The following is a 25,710-nucleotide window of genomic DNA, read 5'->3' as shown; positions in this document are numbered from 1 at the left end:
TGACATAGTCCTGGAAAAGTATGGTGTAATCCATTCCATATGAATTGTTTTTGATCCTGCTTCCTTGGGAGGAGTAAGAGAAAAAGAGTTAATCCTTCCATGTTTGTCTGCTTACTTTGCTTGTGGCTGTGTTAATCGGCTCTAGCAATGATACCGCATCTGGCATGGCAGCTGCAGTTGTGGCTACTATTAGATTTTGTGATAATCTCCTACCTTCCTGCAGGATGTGTCTGGTTCCTGCAGAACCCACATGGTAAACCCTGCATCCTGTAGGAGTACAGCACTAATATCTGTCATCTCCCCTCCCTTGCGCCTAGAATACAATATTGTCTTCTTTTGTATGTATTATCTTGGAAAGTGGGATGGGGCACCCACTTTTAGAGGCTTTCTTCCACTTGGCCTTTCCCAGTATAATAACTCTTATCCCTTAGGCCAAGGACTAACTAATTTCCAAGCGTGTCTATTTTAGTATACATTTGGGGTCCAGGGAAATGACCACCAGGAGGTCCACACACCCAGCGGGTTCATTGTGAACTGGATCTTAGGCAGGACTCGTTTATTTCCTGGTCCTCCTAAGTGCATGATACTTCCAGACTCCAGATGTTGATGTCAACCTTCCCTTAGAAAGTTAGCATTCCTGTTTATGCAGTTTACAATTGCCTGAGTAAACCACCATAGACAGAGCTGACAGCATTATTTGTGTGCTGGGTACTCCTGGATTGAGAATGGTCAAGAGAAACTGCCCATCAGAAGTGCCATAGCACTCCTAGCCTGAGCAGGGAAAGGATGGCCAGGTGGGGCCAGAGGGAGGGGCCAAGAGACCCCTCCTGGAAAGAAAGGAAGAGGTGGACTGAGTGTGAACTGAGGCTTCAAGCACATGCTTCATTTTCACTATCAGATTTCACTATGGAACTGAAATTCAGAGATAAAATTATTAAGGATTTTAAGATAGTGACAAAGTATGTTAGTCGCTCAGTCGTGTCCAACTCTTTGAGACCCCATGGACTGTAGCCCAGCAGGCTGCTCTGTTCATGAGATTCTCCAGGCAAGCCATTCCCTTCTCCAGAGCATCTTCCCAACTCAGGGATCAAACCTGGGTCTCCTGCATTGCAGGCAGATTCTTTATCATCTGAGCTACAGGGAAGATCCGAAGTCACTCAGTCATGTCTGACTCTTTGCAACCCCACGGACTATACAGTCCATGGAATTCTTGAGGCCACAATACTGGAGACTGCAGAGCGTTAAACTTCAAATGCAGAAACCTTCTTAGTGGAGTCCATGAGACCTATAGCATATGGGTCTCTTAGGCCATTGGAGAAGGGAATGGCAACCGCCTCCAGTATTCTTGCCTGGAGAATCCCATGGACAGAGGAGCCTAACGGGCTACAATCTGTGGGGTCACAAAGAGTTGGACACAACTGAGCGACTAACACTACTCTTAGGCCATAGGTTTCTTAGGGAATTTGTATACTTGCTTTGGTGTTACAAGTTCTTTTCTCTTGGGTACCTGGCCTGCTTCAGTCATAGGGGTCAGAATCTGAAACTGGTTCAGGTTCAGCAATAGGACACTGATTCTGATTTTTCTTTTTTTAATTGAGGCAACTGCCCTCAGCATCCTGATCTTCCATCCCTGATTTCTTTTGATGTGACAGATAGAGAAGTGCTTTTATTAACTGCTAGTCTATTTTGCTTCTAGTGATGTCAGGCTTTATTAACTATCTCCATAAGTCTGTGAGTCAGATCCCTTTGACTGCCACCCTGACTTTGGTGATCCTTATAGTAATTGTGTCCATCTTCAAACATTAAGTACCATGGCCTGGTCTCCTTTGTTTTAGGATCATGTCATCACCATTGCTATCAGTGGCATTAGTTTTATACCAAACTCTTAGGGAGGACAGCTTTGAAACTTCAAGTAACATAATACTTGGATGGATTTTCTGACCATTTCAGCAAGCCGGCTTCATTATGTGAGCCTTTTAATCCCTTCCTCCCCTGTCTGCCTGTGCAGTTTTGGCATTGCTATTTATCATGGGCCATGGCTTTTCCAGCTTTTAGGAACCATCCTAGTGGTAAGTTCATACCATATTCTGAGATTTTTGCCAGGGTGTTAGATCTTCTATCTTTGGAGAGTGATCAGGAACCTTATGTTCTGGTTCTCACATTCAAGCCCCCTCAGAATTCACATTCACTCTCACTTGGCCCCTGTTGGGTACATGCTGGCTAAGTCTTGCATCGCCCTTGGGTTGTAGTTCCTTTCAGACCTTATGAGGCATAGCACATCTGGACCGGGTTATGTTGTGACCTACTATAAGTTAAAGGCCTCCTACCTAGGAGGCATGGGGGTGGCAGGTGCTGAGGAGACGTTGTTTACTGGGCAGGGTGGGAAGGTCTCTGCGTTATCTTCAGGTGAGCGGAGAGCGCCAGATCATATAGGGATGATGGGCCCCTTTTGTTGTTTCAGGGGACACTTTCACATTCAAAATTTTGGAGGGGCATCAACTCCACTATCTCCATCTCGTGTGTTAAGAGTCTCATTCTTTCCCAGTCAGGACCCTGATATTGGCATAGCATACCTCCCTTGGCCGAGAGTTAACCTTCTGTGCTGCTGGGCTACACAGCACCAGTTGATTAACTCCTGGGCCTGGTTTCTAGCTTCTTCTCTCCTGCTGCTGCCACAGAAAAGAGCTTCTTTGTAAATTAAAGAGCTTCTTTGTAAAAGGTCCTGTGGCCTTCATATTTGATTTTCTTATTTCTTTTTACTTACTTATTTCTTTATTTAAGGAACACCACAGGACTTTGGTAAACTCCGGGAGTTGATGATGGACAGGGAGGCCTGGCGTGCCATGATTCATGGGGTCGAAAAGAGTTGGACACGACTGAGCGACTGAACTGAATTGAACTGAACAGGACTTATGGGAGTTTAGCTCTCCAACCAGGACTTGAACCAAGGCCGTGCTGGAAAGTGAAAGTTGCTCAGTCGTGTCCGACTCTTTGTGACCCCATGGATTATAGCCTGTCAGGCTCCTCTGTCCGTGGAATTCTCAGGTCAGAACACTGGAATGGGTAGTCATTCCTTTCTCCAGCGATCTTCCCAACCCAGGGATTGAACCCAGGTCTCCCGCATTGCAGGCAGATTCTTTATCAGCTGAGCTAGACCACCAGCAAATTCCCCATTGTTGACTTTCAATTCACTGTTAATCACTCAGCTTTTTGTTGTCTTTTTCTAGAGCATCAGTTGCTGCTACTGCTGCTAAGTCACTTCAGTCGTGTCTGACTCTGTGTGACCCCATAGACGGAAGCCCACCAGGCTCCCCGTTCCTGGGATTCTCCAGGCAAGAACACTGGAGTGGGTTGCCATTTCCTTCTCCAATGCATGAACGTGAAAAGTGAAAGTGAAATTGCTCAGTTGTATCCAACTCTTAGCGACCCCATGGACTGCAGCCTACCAGGCTTCTCTGTCCATGGGATTTTCCAGGCAAGAGTACTGGAGTGGGGTGCCATCACCTTCTCCAAAAGGATCAGTAGAGTTTAGCAATAGCCATCAATTTAGTTCAGTGCAGTTAGTTGCTCAGTCATGTCCAATCTTTGTGACCCCATGGCCTGCAGCACACCAGGTCTCCCTGTCCATCACCAACTCCCGGAGCTTGTTTAAGCTCATGTCCATCAACCACCTGATGATGGTGGTTGGTGATGCCATCCAAACACCTCATCCTCTGTTATCCCCTTCTCCTCCTGCCTTCAGTCTTTCCCAGCATCAGGGTCTTTTCAAATGAGTCAGTTCTTTGCATCAGGTGGCTGAAGTATTGGAGCTTCAGCATCAGTCCTTCCAATGAATATTCGGGGTTGATTTCCTTTAGGATTGACTGGTTTGATCTCCTTGCAGTCCAAGGGACTCTCAAGAGTCTTCTCCAACACCACAGTTCAAAAGCATTAAGTCTTTGGTGTTAGCTTTCTTTATGGTCCAACTCTCACATCCGTACATGATTATTGGAAAAACCATAGCTTTGACTAGAGGGATCTTTGTCAGCAATTCAATTACATTATCATTATAATTATTATTTCCCCCTTACTCTTCAGGTGTCTCATAAATCCAATCAACTAGAGCATTCTGTCCACAGATAGATCATCACTCTTCACCACTAGTGAAAGTTTAACTGGACCAGCACCTTGTGCAAGGGATTATTTCTGTTACACCTGCCACTGAGTAGTCCTCAGTGCCAGCTAGTCTGTGAGTGATTCAACTCCAAAACCCTGTCACACTCCTAATTTTCTCAGATCACTGCTGGCCCCAACTGTTAGTTGTATTCACTTAAAAGCAGACTATAGATTGAAGTCTAGTATTCAAATTGTTAACCAATAAGTACTCTTGGGATCAAAGCTATGAAAGAGATAAAAAGCAAGATTGAGCAGATTCGGTCCTTGTTTTGATTAAGGGTGAGGGATGTTGAATATCTATACTTACTCAACTTTTTTCAAAACTTTTTTTGTTTTGTTTTCACATTTGAGCATTCTTAACTTACTAAACTACTTTCTACTTTCTTCAGGCAAAACCAATTCCTTCATTCTATGATATCCTCATATTCTTTCCCAGATATTTATGTGAGTTTTGTGGGGTTTATTTGTTTGTTTTTTGCATAAACGCTTCACTTTTGGACTTCCTGGTTGTGGAGTGGTTGAGAGTCTGCCTGCAAGTGCAGGGGACGGGGGTTTGATCCCTGGGCCGGGAGGATTCCATATGCCGCGAGGGTACTAAGCTTGTGCATCACAACTACTGAGCCCATGCTCTAAAGCCTGTGCTCTGCTACAAGAGAAGCCACCGTGGTGAGAAGCCTGCACACTGCAACCAAAGAGAAACCCATGAAGCAGCCAAAAATTAAATAATTTTTAAAAAGAAACTTGGCCTTTTCCCGCTGCTCTCTATTCCTCCCTCTCTTCCTTCTCCCCCTCCTCACCCCTCCCTTTTTCTCTTTGTCCCCCTTCCTAAAAATTTTTTCTTAACTTGCCTTTTTCCCTTACGCTCTGGTAATATTCAGGATGGAGATTAGAAAGGGAACTTATTTGAGGAAACTGAGGATGTTGTATATTTTTAAATGAAAATTAGCCTTGAATGTTTTATGGTATTTTTATGTGTATGTATCTCAACTCCCTTAAACTAAATCCCAGTTTAAACTATAATCAATGTAACTTAATTGGGTTTATTTTTTAAGGAATATAAAAGGTGATGGATATTATGTTTTAAGTATATCATTTGCCTTTTTCTCTCTTTAGAAACTGTTTGTCACCTTCCTAAACTGGTTAATAGTGGCATGGAAGATCCATTTGGTAAGTATCACCTGCATTTTTCTTAGTAAATGATATTTGTGTTTTATCCTTACCTCCATTAAAGCTTTGAGAATAAAATGACTTTTTTTCATGTTTATTGTGCTAAACTCTCTATCAGTTCTCAAACTTTTTGACCTCAGCATCTGTTTATACTCTTATGTATAATTGAGGGCCCCAAAGAGTTTTGTTTGTATAACATATATCTATTTATATTTACTATATTAAAATTAAAATGGAGATGTTTTTAGAATATTAATTCATTTAAAAATATTAATAAACCATTCATATGTTACATAAATAAAAAATTTTAATGAAAAATAACTCCCCAAATAAAAAAGATTAACAAGAAGAGTGGCATTGTTTTATATTTTTGCAAATCTCTTTAGTGTCTAGTTTAATAGAAGACAGCTGAATTCATGTATTGGCTTCCTGCATTTAATTTATTTTGTTGTCACATACCCGGCAGAGTTTGGAGAACTGACTGTACAGTTTGGAGCTAATGAGAGTGAAAAGGCACATAACATTTTTGTATTATAAAAAATAATTCTGACATTGCTGTGAGGCACTCAGACTTTGAGATCTAGGTGCCCTAGAATGTTAGTTACTTCAAATAAAGCAAAGAACCATTTGACAAGTTAAAATAAGTTTTAAATTCTGTAACTAGCAACTAGTGACTAGCCAAGTCACTTCAGTCATATCCAACTCTTTGCAATTCTATGGACTGTAGCCCTCCAGGTTCCTCTGTCTGTAGGATTCTGTAGGCAAGAATACTGGAGTGGGTTGCCATGCCCTTCTCCAGGGGATCTTCTCCACCCAGGGATCAAACCCGCGTCTTTTAAGTTTCCTGCATTGCAAGGTGGATTCTTTACCACTGGCACCACCTAAGAGAGTATAAATCTAGATACACAAAGGTTTTATATTTACCTTTTTGACTAAAATGTCAGTCACTGTGTACTCAACTCTGTTTTCCTATTGAAAACAAAGAGAGGTACTGTCTGGGATAATTAGTGGATCATTTTGAACATTTGTGCCTTAGAGTGTTTATTGAAGCTTTATGAAAACTATTGATGTCTGTTTAGTATCCTTAAGGTTACCTCCATGCTTTAAAAAGTGTCTCTGTAGGAGAGAAATGGTATTACTACCATGCTTTATAATTCTCTAGGATGAGACACCTTAGCTGTTTTCCAGGCTTTTAAATATTAAGCCACTCAGCTTGCCTACATGTTACTGGAAATACTTTCAGAAGTTTGTGATGTGGTCATCTAGAAAGCCCTTTGGGGGAAACGTCATAGTTCCAGTGTCATTGCCATACAGCTTCATTAGAATTCTTGAGGCATAGCTGAAATGAGCCTTCTATTCTTTTTTACTTCTCCCAGATACCGTTGAGAACTTTAAAAGTAAAGATGATGGGTAAAAACTTTAAAAGGAGCCTTTCCATTATCTTAGGTTGCAGGCAACTTTGTAGTTTTATGTATTTAATTTTAAAATATTTATTTATTTATTTGCCTGCATTGGGTCTTAGTTGCGGTGAGCAAGTCGGATCTTACTTGTGGTGCACGGGCTCAGTAGTTAGAGTGCAGATACAGTTTTTGGGGTTTAACACATTGTATATCCCTAAATTTACATTAATCACTATGCTAATGAGTATGTAAAACATTCTTGCACATTGATGAATATTATACCTCACTCCATTAAAAGTATAACAGCTAAAAAAGAAAAAAAAACCAAATCCAAACTATACACTGGGAAGACTAGTTAGGAAATACTTTCTACTTAAAATATGCACCACTGGTAGTCCAGTGGTTAAGAATCCGGCTTCCAATGCAGGGGACTTGGATTTGATCCCTGGTCCTTGGGAACTAAGATCCTATGTGCCTGGAAGCTTACAACCAAGCCTGCACACTGCAGCTGCTGGGCCCTCGCACACTGGAGCCCACACGCCACAACCGGAGAGGAGCCTGCCCACCACAACCAGAAGCCTGAGAACTGCAACTAAGAGCTGGTACACCCAAAGATAAATAAGAAGAAAGAAATAAAAATAAAACACGCATCAGCAGAAAAAAAGCAACCAGAGACAGTTTTCCTTGATTAACCTCAGCCTGCTAGAGGCAGGTTTTGATTTGAACATTTTGTGATTCTTCACCACATGGGAAAAATCTGAATCTCATTTTATGGCAGTGTAATTTTTGAAGTGCGTGCTCAGTTAACTTCAGTCGTGCCCGACTCTTTTCAGCCCATGGACTGTTACCCAGCAGGCTCCTCTCTCCATGGGAATTCTCCAGGCAGGAATACCAGACTGGGATGCCATGTCCTCCTCCCGGGCATGTTCCCAACCCAGGGATTGAACTTGCATCTCTTATGTCTCCTGCATTGGCAGGCGGATTCTTTACCACTAGCACCGTCTGGGAAGCCCATAACTTGAAATAGTATAGTTAAAGTGTTCCAGAATAGAATAGTTTCTATTCTATTCACACATAGTGAAGCAAAACTTCACTGTTGTGTCCGACTCTTTTGCAGCCCCATGGGCTGTGGGCTCCTCTGTCCATGGGATTTCCCTGGTGAGAATACTGGAGTGGGTTGCCGTTTCCTTCTCCAGGGGCTCTTCCCGACCCTGCACCCTCTGCATTGGCAGGTGGATTCTTTACCGCTGGGCCACCAGGGAAGCCCACAGTTACCATAGATGACTGAAATTAGGCTCTTTGGGCTCCTGGTACAATTAAGTAATCAGACCGCTGAGATTAATAGCTGTTGTCTTGTTTTGAGAAGACTGCTGTTTTAAACCTTGTCAGATCAGAATTTCTCCTCTGATTTTAATGATCCTAAATGGCTTCTTTAGGACTTTGGCTTTTTTTCACTCTGAAGTGTACATTACATGTAGCTCATCAGTGAAATTCTTAGTTTGAACAGTAGAGGGCAGTTAGTACTTTTTTCATAAATTTGTAGCTTCTGGGGCGTTATTTATGAACAATTCGGTAAATTGAGTTGATATATTAATAGTTGCCTGGTGACAAATCCTAAAGAACATGTCCATATGATAAACTAGTGTAACATAGGACAATTCCAAAGGCTTTTATGGGGAATATTTTTTTTCCCCTTGAGTGACCTCTTTACCTCACCTAATTTAAGCATATCGTAAATAGACTTTAATCTCAGTAAACTTACTATTAAACTAATTAAATTCAACTTAAAATTAAATGTAACTTAAATTTGGGCTCCCTTGGTGACTTAGCGGTAAAGACTCTGCCTGCCAATGCAGGAGACACAGGTTCGATCCCTGGGTCAGGAAGATGCCCTGGCGAAGGAAATGGCAATCCACTCCAGTATTCTTGCCAGGGAAATCCCCTCAAGAGAGGAGCCTATAGTCCATGGAGGTCACAAAAGAGTCAGACATGGCTTAGCGACTAAACAACAATAACTTGAATTTACTGCTGCTGCTGCTGCTAAGTTGCTTCAGTCGTGTCCGACTCTGTGCGACCCCATAGACAGCAGCCCACCAGGCCCTCCCCGTCCCTGGGATTCTCCAGGCAAGAACACTGGAGTGGGCTGCCATTTCCTTCTTCAATGCATGAAAGTGAAAAGTGAAAGGGAAGTCACTCAGTTGTGTCCGACTCTTCGCGACCCCATGGACTGCAGCCTACCAGGCTCCTCCATCCATGGGATTTTCCAGGCAAGAGTACTGGAGTGGGGTGCCATTGCCTTCTCCGTTAAATTTACTAGAGAATTCCAAAGGGGAAGTTGCTATGAAAGTTATACTTGGCTACTAGTCAGTTGAAATATAAATTAATATGTGCTTTTGATCACTAATATGAGAAAAGGTTTGTCTTCTGTGCTAGTGAGAGGATTTTTTCCCCCTTCTATTTTTTTATTTTTTAAATTTAATTTGGTTATATTCCCTGCATTGTACAGTATATCCTTGAGCTTATTTTTATAGAATAGTTTGTAGGGTTTTTTTAATTGCTCACAAAATGTATGTATGATAAGAATTTGGTTTACTGGTTACGGTCTACTCAGTGCCATTGACAAAGAATAAGAATTCTGAATGCAAAATGAGTTTGTTTCTAAGAAGATGGAGCCTTTAGAAGATGGTTGAGAATTTTGTTACAGTTAGATTAACTAACAGTTATGTAGATACATTGAAAAAGAATCATTTGTTGCATTCTGAAAATTAAAGTGAGAGATTTAGTGGGACAGACCTAAGGCCTCTAGGACATTTGTTACTTACATGGACAGATGTTTACACAGTTTATTATATTTTAAAATTACATTTGTTAATACCACCACTGGTCTCAGTGCAAAGTCTTTAGGTATTGGGAAGTTGGCAAGCTCACTGTAATAGGTACGTTTTCCAAAATTCAAATTTTCTCTTGAAAGCTTGGTGTACCTCACTGGCAACAAGTACTGTCAGTTTTACTTAGAGTGACAGATTCCATTCCTTTTTAAGAAAATATCTGTGCAACGTCTAAGCTTGAACAACATAGTTTTTCATGTAATCTTTCCAATAAAAATGGTATTTCATGAAAAAAATGACTAGTTTGGCTTGCAATTCAATTATACAAGTGCCTTTTGTGAAGGTGACCATTGTATTTATTATTTCATCATGCAAAGCTGTAAAAAGACATATAGAAGGCTTGAGATTTATTAAAACTAATAATAGTTTTTACAAATTATCAAGGATTTTATTTCTTAAATTTTCATTATTTTTAACTATAACCGTACAGTGGTGAAGATTATGCGTCCTGCTGCAGTTTGGCGCCACTGCCTTGATCTGGTGAAGGTACCAGCAGTTTTGCTTGCCATTGCTTTTGTACCCTCAGTACAAGTGTCAGCACAGTGAAAAATGCACCTCATTCTTTACTATTGTTAAGTAGATCATTGTACCTCTTGGGTCCTAAAAGGATCTTGGGGACACCCCAGGCATCAATGGGCCACACTTGCTTCAGATTCCTAATTTTCACAGCATCCCTTCTGTGGAAGTCATGGACAGAGTCAAGACTTAGTCCTGGAAATTGTTTTGGGCAAGGCTTCAGTCTTGGACACTTGGCAGAAGAATAATGGTCAAAGGGAATGAGCAACTCTGTGGTCTCTCCTAAGTTGATCATGACCTGCTTGCAGCTTTTGGTGCTGCTGCTGCTAAGTCGCTTCAGTCATGTCTGACTCTGTCGATCCCATAGACAGCAGCCCACCAGGCTCCTCCATCCCTGGGATTCTCCAGGCAAGAATACTGGGTTGCCATTTCCTTCTACGACCTGCAGCTTTTAGGAATAGGTTAAAGAACACTTCTGTAGGATGAAATGAGTCTTCTGATTTCATCAGGAAGCTCAGTATTTTGAGAAGAAATTCACCAGCATTTAGTCAAGACCAGCTCACCTGAGCATTATCTTCCTTAAAAAAGAGAATAAACAGCAGCAGAGATCTTGGTATGACAGCCTTCAGTATGTCTGTTGGGGCACACTGCTCCAATATGGACATGTGTCCCTGTGTGTGGTACACAGCTGTCATCCTGGGGTATCCTTATTCACCTGGGAACTCTGTTTCTCTCCTGTATTGACTCTTTTGTTTCCTAAATCCCATGTCTTCCTCTTTCTTGATTGCCAATAACTACTCGGTGATGGACCTCATGAAATAGTTCTCTAATTTTCATGTCTTTTTTTCTCTAGCTCTTGAAAGATTTCTTCATCTTTATATTCTATTAAATTTTTCTTTTATACTATTATGTTTTTAATTTCTAGGAGATTTCTTTTATGCTCTGAATATTTCTGTCATAATATTCTTTATTGTTTTCAACAGATTTACTTTGCCCTGCATAGGTTCTTTTCCTCCAAAGTTGCTTTCCTTTGTTTTGATCTCATGTGGAGTTTTCTTCTGAAGTCTAGTAATAATTAGCTGAGCTTATGATTAAGAGTGGTCAGTGAGCTTTAAATTAGCTCTAAGTGCATAGGCTGGTGGCCTTTGGGCCTTACTGTAGGGTGAGCCTCTTGTCCCTATTGTTGAGGAAAGTGAAAATGAAAATGAAAGTCACTCAGTTGTGTCCAACTCTTTACAACCCCATGGACTATACAGTCCATGGAATTCTCCAGGCCAGAATACTGGAGTGGGTAACCTTTCCCTTCTCCAGGGGATCTAACCTACTCAGGAATCCAACTAGGATCTCCTGCATTGCAGGTGGATTCTTTACCAGCTGAGCTATCTAGCTCAGTTGATTATTGAGGAATATCTCTTTTTATCAGTTCAGAGAGTGGAGTCTTCTCAGCACTGGATGGTGAGGGGTGACTGGGAGGGTTGCTGCAATCAGTATTCATTATGTTCACTCAATTGCCCTCAGTTTTCCATGCTCTGTTCCCATCATCTTTTGAGTCCCCCAGTCCAGAGACTATTTAGTTTTATCCCTTCCAGAAAACAAGTCGCCAGAGTTCTGCCAGAATTCATATGGGACAGACATTCAGGATCATGGAATGGGGAAGGTGATAAAGGAATCAAACAGCTTTTACCCTAAATCTCCTTATGTTAGTCCCTTTTCTTTCAAAGGAACCTGTGGTGGAGTACAGTGAGAGTATTAACTGTCAGCTTACATTGGTTTAAGCTACTAGTGGTTTTTTTTTTTTTTTAAAGTAAGGGCTACACTGTACATAAGTGCTGGGGGAAGGAAGAGCCCAAAGAAGATATGTGTACAGTTTGAGCTAATGTGATGCTTCTACCCACTGCTTTTTAAAAAGCTTCTTTTTTTCTGCTTCTGCTTTCTTTCTCCTCCCTTCGCAAATGTTTGTGGGTTAGCAGTCATTCTTCTAATAGCAGACCCAGGAGGAGGAGAGGATCTGTGTATACTAAATTGACTTCTCAAAATGTTTTAAATTTTCTAACAACTTCATTAAGTTTCTGTATACCCTCTCTTCCACAGAAGTGAGCACAGTTCGTTGAAAAAAGTTTTTGGTGGTGTTTGATGAAATAATTATTTAATGAGAAAAATTGTTGGTGTGAAGCCTGAGTTTAAAGCTAGTTTCAAAAGCTTTCATTCATATGCATGGTATTCAGGGAACAGATTGAACAGATTTACAAGGTAATAGCTCCTTTTGATTAGAATTTGTATCATATAGGAAATATGAGAATCAGTTTTTTGAAGCAGAAAACAGAAACCATATCCTAAACAAACTTAAAGTCAATTATTCCTATTCTAAATCTGAATTTATAAATTATTACTATGTTTTAAAGGGGGTTTTCCTAACCTTTCAAGGACATTTGTTGAGGAGCCATGCTCAAGACTAATGCATTTCACTTCAGTTCATGGGAAAATTTTTTGTGATATTATCATGTTGTTACCACTTGAAGCTCAAAATGTGCTAATAACACAGTCCTTTCCTCCCTTCTCTTTAAGAATGAAGGATAAAATACAAACTTAATTAGTTTTGACATTCTTAAGGTGTAGGAGGTAAATGCCTCTGGAATGAAACAATGCCAAAAATGACATTAATTCTATTTTTCTCCCTCCTGTCGTGTTCAGTAGAAATTTAATATAGCATTATTATAAAATTAAGTATCTTCTGTCATATTATTTCCTGATAAGAGTATAAACTTATGGAGGGCAAGATATTTTTACTGTTCTATCCCACTGCTCAATAGTATTCATCTGTATTTCTTATAGTGGTTTTAAATTTTCAGCATGAAATAGAATTGATGAACTTAAGGGAAATAGAGTACGTAGAACCTAAGTTTGAAGTAGAACACTATGGATGTTAATAACACAGATGCCCTATTTTTTCTGTCAGTAGAAAAAGAGCCATCTCTGTAGTAAGGCCAGCCGAAAAGTAGTGATGCTGACTTTCTGGACCATCTCCCATATCTTCTCACCACTGTTCATCACTTCTGGCCGCTGCTTACTCCCTAGAAAATTATAGAAAGTGTAATAGGTGGACTAAATGTGTAGGTGATTTTCCATCTGAATTTATTTCTGCATACTGAGCACTTTATCAGTGTGTCTTGGACACTACATAGGCAATGATTATAAGAATGAAAATTAAAAGGGAGGGATCGTGGGAATTCCCCAGCGTCCAGTGGTTAAGACTCAGAGCTTTCACTACCTTGGGCTGGAGTTCAGTCCCTGATCAGGGCACTAAGATCCCCCAGACTGTGTAGCGTGGCAAAAAAAAGGTGGGGGAGGATAGGAAGGATGGATGGTTTTCAGTTAACATTTTGTATATTCCTGTATGGTTTGCAAATGTATTTTGTTTTTTAACGTAGAAAAGGATTTTATCTGGATTGAAGGGTTATTGGCATTTTAGTTCTTTCTTTATATTTCTCTGTTAAAAATTAAGATATATAAAAGAAAGAGAATAAATTTTATATGCAGTAAAATTACCTTTTAAAGTATGTAATAGTGCTGTTTGACAAACATAAAATCGTGTAACTACCACCACAATCAAGATGTAGAGTATTTCCTTCATTGCCAAAAGTCCCCTGCTTACCTTTTATAATCAGAATTATACAATAGTAGCCTTTGTCTGGTGTTTCCGCTTGGCATAAAGCTGTCAAGATTCATAGATATTGTTGCTTGTATCAGTAGTTCATTCCTTTCATACCTTTTCCAGAATGTAACAACATTGAAATCATATAGTAGCTTTTTCATATGGTTTTTTCAGATTGACTTCTGTCATTTAGTGGTATGCATTTATGGCTCCTCCAATGTCTTTTTGTGACTTGATAGCTCTTTCCTTTTTAGCACTAAAAAATAATCCTTTGTTTGGATGTATTGTGATTTATTTATCCTTTTACCTACTGAAGAGCATCAGTTTGCTTCCGGTTATGGCAGTTATGAATAAAGTTGGTATAAACATCTGTGTGTAGGTTTTGTATGGACATTAGTTTTCAGTTATTTGGGTAAATACCAAGGGGTACCATACTTAAATGTATAAGAGTATGTTTAGTTTTTTAAAGAAACTCCCAGGACTTCCATGGTAGGCCAGTGGTAAAGAATCCACCTGCCAATGCAGAGGACATGGGTTCAATCCCTGGTCCGAGAAGATTCCATGTGCCATGGGGTAACTACACCGGTGTGTCACAACTGCTGAAGCCCCCGCACCATAGAGCCTGTGTCCCTCAGTAAGAGAAGCCAGCACTATGAGAAGCCTGTGCACTGCAATTAGCGAGTAGCCTGTGCACTGCAATTAGCGAGTAGCCTGTGGTCGCCGAAACTAGAGAAAGCCTGTGCACAGCAACAAAGATCCAGCACAACCAAAATACATAAATATAATACCCCATATTCTCTTCCCGAGTGGCTGTCCCATTTGGCATTCCCATCAGCAGTGAATGAGTTCCTGTTGCTCCATACCTTCACCAGCATTTGGTGCTGTCCGTGTTCTGGATTTTGGCCAGTCTAATAATTAATAGGTGTATGGCGGTATCTCATTGTGATTTTAATATGCAGTTCCCTCATGAGTAATAATATTGAGTAATTTTTCATATGTTTTTTTGCCATTCATATCTTTTCTTTGATGAAAATGAAATATCTGTTCAAATCTTGGTCTTTTTAACAATTGGCTTATTTTTTTGAGTTGTGAATGTTTTTTACATGGCTCACATATAAATTCTTTATGTGTTATTACAAATGTCTTTTCCCAGCCTGTGGTTTCTCTTATTAGCAGATGTTTTACTTTGATGAAGTCCAGTTTTTTTTTTTGTTTTTTCTTTTTAAGGTTACTGTTCCTTGTCTTCTAAGAAATCTTTATTTAACTCAAGATTAGAAAGGTATTTTTGTTTTTCCTTCAAAATGTTTTGCAGTTTTGGGTTTTACATTTAGGGCAGTGGTTCTTTTTGAGTTAACTTTTAGATATGGTATGAAGTTGAAAATACTCTTCATTGTCCCCTGAATACTTTGACACCTTTCTTAATAAATTCCTGATGAAATAGGTAATTTTCTAGGGAAATACAGTTTGCCAAAGTGACTCAATATATGAAAATCCCATATAGACTAATAGGCATAATAAAAAAGGTAAAACACAGTGGGTTTTATGGACAATTTCATTCATATTTTGGAGAAGCAGACAGTTATAATGCTATATCAACCACAGTAGAGAAAAAGATAGATCATATACCCAGTAAAATAAAATTAGAAAAAAAAAATCAAATAAATAAAATTGAAAAAAAATGTATTATCAAAAAAAAAAAAAAAGACTCCATGCTCCCAATGCAGGGGGCCCAGGTTCGATCCCTGGTTGGGGACCTAGATCCCACATGCTGCACTGAAAGCTCCTACACACGGCAACTAAGACCTGGCACAGCTAAATAAAGAAATAAAATTTAAAAAAAAATAGCAAGCACATTTTTTACTCAATTTTTTTCTTTCTTTTTTTTACTCAATTGATTTTAAAATCGGTAACATTCAGTTCGGTTCATTCGCTCAGTCATGTCCGACTCTTTGCGACCCCATGAACTGCAGCATGCCAGGCCTCCCTGTCCATCACCAACTCCCGGAGTTCACCCAAACCCATGTCCATCGAGTCGGTGATGCCATCCAGCCATCTCATCCTCTGTCATCCCCTTCTCCTCCTGCCCCCAATCCCTCCTAGCATCAGAGTCTTTTCCAATGAGTCAACTCTTCACATGAGGTGGCCAAAGTATTGGAGTTTCAACTTCAGCATCAGTCCTTCCAATGAACACCCAGGACTGATCTCCTTTAGAATGGACTGGTTGGATCTCCTTGCAGTCCAAGAGACTCTCAAGAGTCTTCTCCAACACCACAGTTCAAAAGCATCAATTCTTCAGCACTCAGCTTTCTTCACAGTCCAACTCTCACATCCATACATGACCACTGGGAAAACCCATAGCCTTGACTAGACGGACCTTTGTTGGCAAAATAATGCCCCTGCTTTTTACTATGTTATCTAGGTTGGTCATAACTTTCCTTCCAAGGAGTAAGCATCTTTTAATTTCATGGCTGCAATCACCATCTGCAGTGATTTTGGAGCCCCCAAAAATAAAGCCTGACACTGCTTCCACTGTTTCCCCATCTACTTCCCACAAAGTGATGGGATCAGATGCCATGATCTTCGTTTTCTGAATGTTGTGCGTTAAGCCAACCTTTTCACTCTCCTCTTTCACTTTCATCAAGAGGCTTTTTAGTTCCTCTTTACTTTCTGCCATAAGGGTGGTGTCATCTGCATATCTGAGGTTATTGATATTTCTCCCGGCAATCTTGATTCCAGCTTGTGCTTCTTCCAGCCCAGCGTTTCTCATGATGTACTCTGCATATAAGTTAAATAAGCAGGGTAACAATATACAGCCTTGACGAACTCCTTTTCCTATTTGGAACCAGTCTGTTGTTCCATGTCCAGTTCTAACTGTTGCTTCACATTCAGTTCAGTTCAGTTGCTCAGTCGTGTCCGACTCTTCGCGACCACATGAATCGCAGCACGCCAGGCCTCCCTGTCCATCACCAACTCCCGGAGTTCACTCAGACTCAAGGCCATCGAGTCAGTGATGCCATCCAGCCATCTCATCCTCTGTCGTCCCCTTCTCCTCCTGCCCCCAATCCCTCCCAGCATCAGAGTCTTTTCCAGTGAGTCAACTCTTCGCATGAGGTGGCCAAAGTACTGGAGTTTCAGCTTCAGCATCATTCCTTCCAAAGAAATCCCAGGGCTGATCTTCAAAATGGACTGGTTGGATCTCCTTGCAGTCCAAGGGACTCTCAAGAGTCTTCTCCAACACCACAGTTCAAAAGCATCAATTCTTCGGCACTCAGCCTTCTTCACATTAGGACATGTTTTATAAAAATTAGATCTAATCTCCTTTTACCACCACAGTTCAGTGACAACCCATAACATGAATGTTGTATATATGCTTTTAGTTCATTTTTTTCTTTTATAATGTGTTTATATAACCCTTTCATAAAGAACAGCTATGTGAAACCAAGAGACACTACCGCAGTTACCATGAATACTGAAGAAATGCCTGCTAGAGCAAGAGCAAGAAAAGAACGCCCACTGTTACTTTATTTAACATTATTTTGGAGGTTCTTGGTACAGTAAGATGAGCAATCGTTAGAGATATGGTTCCAATAATGAACAGAATAAGTATAAACTTATTGGCTAATATTATTCTCTCTTTAGAAAAATAGTCCCAAAAGAATCAACTGAAAAAAAGTTCAGTAAAATGGCTGACTAAATGCAACTTAAATGTTCAAAAATGAATCATTAAAATTTTTTTATGTATGTAGAATAAATATCTTAAAAACCAAGGGGATTTGAAAGTATTTACAACTAAAATTATAAAATACCAATGAATAATCTTAATAAGAAATAGTGTTAGTCTGCCCTTTTTTATTGATTTATGATGCCATTTTGCTCAAGCTAAGTTTTAAAAGGTCTCAAGCGTATTTTTTGGATCATATAGTCTGTTCTGTTGAACTATCTGTCAGTTTTTACACCAGTTCTACATTGTATTTATTATCATAGTCATTTTAAGATCTAAGAGAATATTCCTTATTCTCCTTAACTATTTACCTTGATAAAGAGCAGTGTGCACAGCACAGTGTATTAGCATATTTCCCTTTAAAAGTGTGTATTACTTTTATTAAAGAAAACTTTAAAATTCTTGACATTTTTATGGTTTAATAGTCAGTGATAAGTGGGACTTTCCTGGGGGTCCAGTGGTTAAGACTTCATGCTTCCACTGCAGGGGGCATGGGTTTAATCCACGGTTGGATACTGAGATTCCACAGGCCACGTGCATGGCAAAAAAAAAAAAAATCTCAACTTCAAATTCAGATTTCATGTGATCAGTGAGATTTAAAAGTTGAAAGTACAGCTAGTATGAACATTTTGCATTAGGCAGGGGACCATTAGTTTCAAAACCACCTCAATGGTTGGCTTCTGGGGCCTCTAGAGTTCTATCATATTAAAAATGGCCTTTCATGATAGAGCCTTGACTTGACACAAAGACAGGATAGGTTTTACAAGATTGCAATTTGAAACATCATTGGAGTCCAGAACACACACACATGTGCACACACATACACACCCCGTATCGGAGGCTTCCATTAAAAGAAGGGGATAGTAGTATAATGGACTATCTTGTGGATGGTGTTAATGGCCTTCAATTCCTCTTTTGAAGACTGGTGTTTTATTTTTTCCTCATCATGCTAGTGTGTATCCATTGCTGGCCAGAGTGACATCCTATCAGATTTCAGTCTGTAGCTATAGCTTTCCTTTGTTTCACTGCGTAAGATTAAATAAATACTACATTTTACTTGACTGCTTAAACATCTTAAAACTTCAGGTTTCTTTCGATGATTGTATATTTTGTTTTTCTTCTTTGATCTCTAAAAGAACTTAGATGCTGTAAAGCAGATGGATCTGCCTGCTTTGTTTTGTCCATTTTGCCGCACCCTCAATCCCCACCCCATCCTTTCCCTTTTCAGTCCAGAGCTTAATAATCAAAGTGCTTGAGTAGCAAGAACCCTTAAGAATTATGTCTTAATAGTAAAAGAGAAAAGTGGCAGCAAAGGAAAGACATTCCTGGCTGGGGTGAAGCACTTTGGGGCGTGCTTGTTACTTCTAGTTATAATCTCATAATGCCGGAGAAGGCCACGGCAACCCACTCCAGTCCTCTCGCCTGGAAACTCCCATGGGCGGAGGAGCCTGGTAGGCTGCCGTCCATGGGGTCGGGAAGAGTCGAACACGACTGAGCGACTTCCCTTTCCCTTTTCCCTTCCATGCATTTATTAAATAAAGAAAAAAAAAAATCTCATAATGCATCCAGGGCCAGTAGCTTACGTTTAACAATGACGTCCACTTAGTTTTGCTTGATGATTTATTGTCATACTTACAACATACCCTAACCAGTCAAAAGGAGAAAAAGTAGATGGATGGTTGATTGCTTGGCTGAATGATTCATTAATTCATTTAATAAGTTTTCTTAGGCACATTACCCTAGCTGCCATGAAGGGCGGGGGAGGGGGGGACAATAAAATACAGTTTCAGCACTCAAAGAGGAGATGAAAAACTATTAATGCTACACAGAATGAATGAATGGTTTTATATAGATAAAAATAATTGCTATTGAAATTTCATGCCACATTTTTCAACGTGACTTGTACTTAAGAAAATTGTCAAAACAAAACTTACTCTATAGCATTAACATTGCCTTTTCTATACCTGTGTTCTTTGAACACTTTAGAATTGATGACTTTAAGGAGAGTTTGTCTTATTGTTTTTGTCTTGAACCTAACAGGAAAAATTGGTGAACATGGCAAAATAGGAAAAACTAGGGGCTTCCTAAGTATCTTAGGTAGTATGGGTAGACGGTACATGGTGGTAAAATTTGGATTTCTCGTGAAATACTAGGACTGAAGTGTTTTTGTTCTAGATTTGGTTTGAGGAGTAGAAATGGTTCTTTCCCATGTAGTCAGCTTTTCTTTATTATAGACCTTTCACTTATTTTCTAAGAAATCCCTTTAAGATTGATTTTGAAATAAGAAATATCATTCTTGTTGGTGTCATACTGGAAAATATCAGAAATAAGCTGAGAGAATTAATTTTTGGTGTTTTAAATTTAACATTGTCATTTTGGGCAATTGAAATAACTCTTCTGTATCTGAATTTTACTTTGTTAAAGTACTATCTCCTAAAGTTTTTCTAAGGTTAAAAATAAATGTTCTTATCTGACACCTAGGAGGTATTGTGTGAATTCAAAGTCTGTTTAGTAGTAGTTGGGAGTGGAGATTTACACCCACTTAGATGTGCTTACTGTTTAGATACAAAGATTACTTAGATATGAAGCCTAGCTTTGCCATTTATTAGCTATGAACTCCTTGGACAAGTTTACCCCTGGGTGACTCAGTTTCCTCAACTATTAAATGGGGATAATAAATGTTATCCTTCTTATAGGCTTGTTGTAAGAGTTAGACAAAACTCAGTGCTTAGAATAGTCCCTGGCATTATAATACATGCTCAATTAATGCTAGTTGTTGTTATTCTGAGAGAATGGGGAGAAGGAATGCAAAGAAGTTGAACTTAATTTATCTTCCCTGAGTTTTAGCTTTCTTTTTCATCAAATCTTTTGTTAGAGATGTTCATATGTAACAGTAAACCATTTTGTGTAGTATAATTTATGTTTTGTTTTGTTTTTTTTTTTTGATGGAAACTTTTACTATCTGAGCAGCAGCAGTGAGCACAGCAGAAAAGCACAGAGGTCAGGAAGCCACATGTGCTCAGTGGGTTGCTGTTTGTTCCCCACCCAGGGGTCAAACCCGTGTCTCTTGCATCTCCTGCATTCTCAGGCAGATTCTCTACCACTAGTACCACCTGGGAAGCCCCATTTAGTAAAATGTACAGAAACCAGGAAACAGGAATGAAGGGGAGAAGATGCAAAGATCAGCTTTGAGCGATTAGAAACTGGTAGTGCTTCTTTCAGCCCACTCCAGTATCTTGCCTGGTGAATCCCATGGATAGAGGAACCTGGCAGGCTACAGTCCATAGGGTCACATGACTGAAGCGACAGCATGGCACGGCATGGCACTACTTTAGTTCTTCTGTTTCTCTTAGGAACTAGAAGAAAAGCTGAGCTTTTTAAAAAAATGTTTTTTATAAATCTAAAAGCAGCAATAATGAAAAGATTGTGTTGCTGTGTCTATGGAAGTGAATTTGTAATAACATGTAACATATAACCATACATGCATAATTCAATCTAAAGTACAGAAAGGTAGATGTTCATGGAAGGCTTCCTAGAAGAAGTGGTACATAAGCTGAATTTTGTAGGAGTGGGAGTTAGCCAGATTAAGAAATAGATGGAAAGGACATTTTAGGCAGCTAGAACAGCAAATGCGTGGGTAGGAAGACCTGGGCAAATATGTCATAGTTTAGGAATTCCACGTGGTTTGGAATAGGACTAACAACAGCAGCCATAGGAGAGAGGTGAGAGAAAAGTTTAGGTAGAAAGATGAGGCGCTGGTGCAACAACATGGATGGACCTAGAGATTTTCATACTGAGGGAAGTAAGACGGAGAAGACAAGTCTATAATCTAAAAGGAAAGGCATTGGGCCAGGTGTCGAAGTATTTTTTGTAAACTGTGAAGAACCCTATCAGATTTGTGTTTTTATAAAGGTCATGTTGGTACCGCTGTTGAGACTAGATCAGAATGGGACAAAACTGAGGCAGGTAAGAAGGAAATTATTAGTGTCCCAAACACACATAAAAGATGTCACTTTTGAACCCTATGGTGCACAAATTCTGTCAGACTGCGAAAATTTATAAGATTTTTTTAAGGATATAGAAGATTTTTGGCCCAAGTGAATAAATCCCAGAAGAATCATTTTATCTTTTTTCTTTTTCATTCACTACAAATTAACACAGCAAATTTGGTTATCGGCAGTTGGGTTTTAGGATAGGTGGTATTCTGAAGGCTCTTGGTGCCTAGGTCTGGGAACAAGGTGAAAAGGGGTAAAGTACTTCTAGCTAATTGGATCTTGTTTGATTTAGGGCTTTTTCAACAAAGACATTATTTTATTTTTAGGATGAAAAAACAATAATCAAATTTGCCTCTTGAAAGATTTTATTTGGTGACTCCATTTTTATAGACTTGGTAGTAGCCCTAATAAAGATTAGTTTTTCAGAAAGGTTAAACTAGGAAAGGTTAAACAAGAAGGCAAAGTGGTTGTCTGAGGAGGCCTTACAAATAGCTGAGAAAAGAAAAGTGAAAGGCAAAGAAGAAACGGAAAGATATGCTCAACTCAATGCGGAGTTCCAGAGAGTATCCAGGAGAGATAAGAAAGCCTTCTTAAGTGAACAGTGCAAAGAAACAGAGGAGAACAAAAGAATGGGAAAGAGTAGAGATCTCGTCAAGAAAATTAGAGATACCAAAGGAACATTTCATGCAAAGATGGGCTCAATAAAGGACAGAGGACCTAACAGAATCAGAAGAGATTGGCAATAATACACAGAAGAATTGTACAAAAAAGGTCTTAATGACCCAGATAACCACAGTGGTGTGGTCACTCTACCTAGAGTCAGACTTCCTGGAGTGTGAAGTCAAGTGGGACTTAGGAAGCATTACTACGAACAAAGCTAGTGCAGGGGATGGAATTCCAGCTGAGGAATTTTAAATCCTAAAAGATGGTGCTGTTCAAGTGCTGCACTCAATATGCCAAAAAATTTGAAAAACTCAGCAGTGGCCACAGGACTGGAAAAGGTCAGTTTTCATTCCAATCCCAAAGAAAGGCAATGCCAAAGAATGCTCAAACTGCTGCACAATTGCACTCATCTCACACGCTAGTAAAGTAATGCTCAAAATTCTCCAAGCCAGGCTTTAGCAATACGTGAACTGTGAACTTCCAGATGTACAAGCTGGTTTTAGAAAAGGCAGAGGAACCAGATATCAAATTGAAAACATCCGATGGATCATAGAAAAAGCAAGTGAATTCTAAAGAAAAACATCTGCTTCATTGACTATACAGAAGCCTTTGTGTGGGTTACAACAAACTGTGGAAAATTCTTAAAGAGATAGGAATACCAGACCACCTTACCTGTCTGCTGAGAAACCTGTGTGCAGGACAAGAAGCAGCAGTTAGAACTGGACATGGAACAACAGACTGGTTCGAAATTGGGAAAGGAGTATGACAAGGCTATATATTGTCACCCTGCTTATTTAACTTATATGCAGAATATATCATGAGAAATGCCAGGCTAGATGAATCACAAGCTGGAATTAAGATTGCAAAGAAAAATATGAACAGACTCAGATATGCAGATGATACTGCTCTGAAGAGAGAAAGCAAAGAGGAACTAAAGAGGCTTTTGATGAGGGTGAAAAAGGAGAGTAAAAAAAGTTGGTTTAAAATACAAAATTCAAAAAATTAAGATCATGGCATCTGGTCATATCAATTCATGGCAAATAGATGGGGGTGGGGGTGGGGAGTGGAAACAGTGGTGGATTTTGTTTTCTTGGGCTCCAGAATCACTGTGAACAATGACTGCAGCCATGAAATTAAAAGACACTTGCTCCTTGGGAGAAAAGCTATCCTAGACAGTGTATTAAAAAGCAGAGAAATCACTTTGCTGACAAAGGTCCATATAGTCAAAGCTGTGGTTTTTTCCAGTAGTCATGTATGGATGTGAGAGTTGGACCATAAAGAAGGCTGAGTGCTGAAGAACTGATGCTTTTGAAGTGTGGTGCTGAAGAATAATCTTGAGAGTCTCTTGGACAGCAGAGAGAGCAAACCAGTCAATCCTAAAGGAAATCAACCCTGAATATTCATTGGAAGGACTGAAGCTGAAGCTTCAGTACTTTGGCCACCTGATGTGAAGAGCTGACTCATTGGAAAAGACTTTGATGCTGGGAAGGATCCAGAGCAGGAAGAGAAGGAGGCGACAGAGGATGAGATGGTTGGATAGCATCTTGATGAGCATGAGTTTGAGCAAACTGCAGAAGAGGTGAAGGATTAGGGAAGCCTGGCATGCTGCAGTCCATGGGGTCTGCAGGGAGTGGAACCTGACTGGGCAACTTAACAGCTACAAAACTAGAATTGGTCTCATTGCTTTGTCAGATGAGCGAAGGGACAGTTTGTTCCTACTTCCTCTGACTTCATGCATTGTTTCCCTAAAGTGTTAATATGTTTCACTGTTACTTTTTAAAAAATAAGATGTAGAAGCAAAGGTATGTGTAATCCACAACACTTCTTCTCTTTGAATTTATAAATACAACCAATTTTTCCTCCAGTGCCTCACGTCCTAGGTTCTGTGGTTGTGAAAGTTTGAGAGTTTTGAGGGAAAAGAATGGTATAAAAGAGATGGATATCTCTTACATAGAAAACAGAATAAAGTACATTGAATTACTGGATGGAGCAAGTTTGATAGAAACACCGTTTGTGTAGTCGCCCTTGGTTCTTTTGCGGAATTACTGTTGACTCATGGTGTAACCAGGTGTTCATTACTCAGAATTTTTATTTAGTAGAAGATAAAGTATGTATGCTCCTGCACATGTACCGGAAAAGAATGTTTAAGAGGATTTCCTGTTGGAAATTTCTGAATAACTGTTACAAATGTTATAGCTATCATCAGGCATGAATTGTATTCCCACTGGATATGTGGCTGAGTATTGGTAATTAGGTTTCTTTCTTACTGTCTTAAAATGAAACTGAGGGCCAAAGAAGTTAGAGTTATGAAAGAGAGAGAAGGAAGGAGAGAAGTGATACTGGCTCAGAGTCATCTCTCTGAGTCATCAGCAATGAATGCCACCTTACTGGAGAACATCCAGTGTGTCAAAAACCCTGTGATGGGCAGCTCCTTAATTTCTGACTGGTTAGTTTCTACACATCATTGATACCTCCAGGTTCCTTAGTGGAGGCCATTTGGGACTTAGTTTTTATGGATGTTATGTGGTTTTATAAAATATTTTTGTATTTAAGATAAGATTTCTCAATCACTTTCACTATAACTACATGAAAAAAGTACTATTTGGAGTAGAAAGAATATTAAATGGACGTTCAGTAAGATGGAGGTTGCTGATTTTCAAGCAATAACAAATGGATATAATTCTACATATATCTTTACACTGAGATAAAATCATCCTTCTTTAGGCTTTAAGTTGTTATTAATAGTCAAAGGCTTTACTTGTGTGTTACTAGGAAAGGAAATAGTAATTCAGCTGTTAAAGGAAGAGTATCAAAGATTGTGAGTATAAATATCTCAGTAGTTTGTAACTGAATAAAAGGAAACTTTTTTAAACTGTCAATGTTTCTTCAGAGTATACTGCCTTTAGTAGTTGATGTTTAGTAGTTGGTGGCATGGAAAATAGATACCACATGCCTATGAAATACTCTGTTTTGATGTTAGTGGAAGACTTATAAGTGTGCTTTAAAAATCCTTTGGGTTCGCCCTGTCTGATAGAACTTTGTGCAGTGATGGAAATGTTCTAGATCTGCACTGGCCAGTGTGGTAGCCATGTGTGAAATGTGGCTAATACAGTTGAGAAACTGAACTGCAAATTGTATTTAATACAAATGTATTAATATTAATTTAGGTAAATAATCATATGTAAGAGGAACTAAAAAGCCTCTTGATGAAAGTGAAAGAGGAGAGTGAAAAAGTTGGCTTAAAGCTCAACATTCAGAAAACTAAGATCATGGCATCTGGTCCCATCACTTCATGGAAAATAGATGAGGAAACAGTGGAAACAGGCTCAGACTTTATTTTTTGGGGCTCCAAAATCACTGCAGATGGTGATTGCAGCCATGAAATTAAAAGACGCTTACTCCTTGAAAGGAAAGTTATGACCAACCTAGATAGCATTTTGAAAAGCAGAGACACTACTTTGCCAACAAAGGTCCGTCTAGTCAAGGCTATGGGTTTTCCAGTGGTCATGTATGGATGTGAGAGTTGGACTGTGAAGAAAGCTGAGTGCCAAAG

At 39.5% G+C, this 25,710-nt stretch overlaps 1 protein-coding gene across 14 annotated transcripts in view; it reads left to right on the top strand.

Annotated features, from left to right (window-relative positions):
- The window catches only part of PHACTR4 (phosphatase and actin regulator 4), a 109,466-nt gene that overhangs the window by 19,981 nt on the left and 63,775 nt on the right, over nucleotides 1-25,710 (top strand). For 7 of the 14 annotated variants that reach the window (XM_005203143.5, XM_005203140.5, XM_025001378.2 and 4 more), the window contains one exon: nucleotides 5,269-5,322. In XM_005203143.5, the coding sequence (XP_005203200.1) occupies nucleotides 5,307-5,322 (16 nt within the window). In that variant the 5' untranslated portion in view covers nucleotides 5,269-5,306. Of the gene's footprint in view, nucleotides 1-3,227; nucleotides 3,347-5,268; nucleotides 5,323-25,710 lie in introns of those variants that run through there. The other 7 variants (XM_025001368.2, XM_059874276.1, XM_059893346.1 and 4 more) reach the window with 3 other exon arrangements.

This window comes from Bos taurus, chromosome 2 (assembly GCF_002263795.3).
Source record: "Bos taurus isolate L1 Dominette 01449 registration number 42190680 breed Hereford chromosome 2, ARS-UCD2.0, whole genome shotgun sequence".
In the NCBI taxonomy this organism is placed as follows: Eukaryota; Metazoa; Chordata; class Mammalia; order Artiodactyla; family Bovidae; genus Bos; species Bos taurus.
Note: the sequence above shows the minus strand (reverse complement) of the source record. Positions and strands in the feature narration are given on the sequence as shown.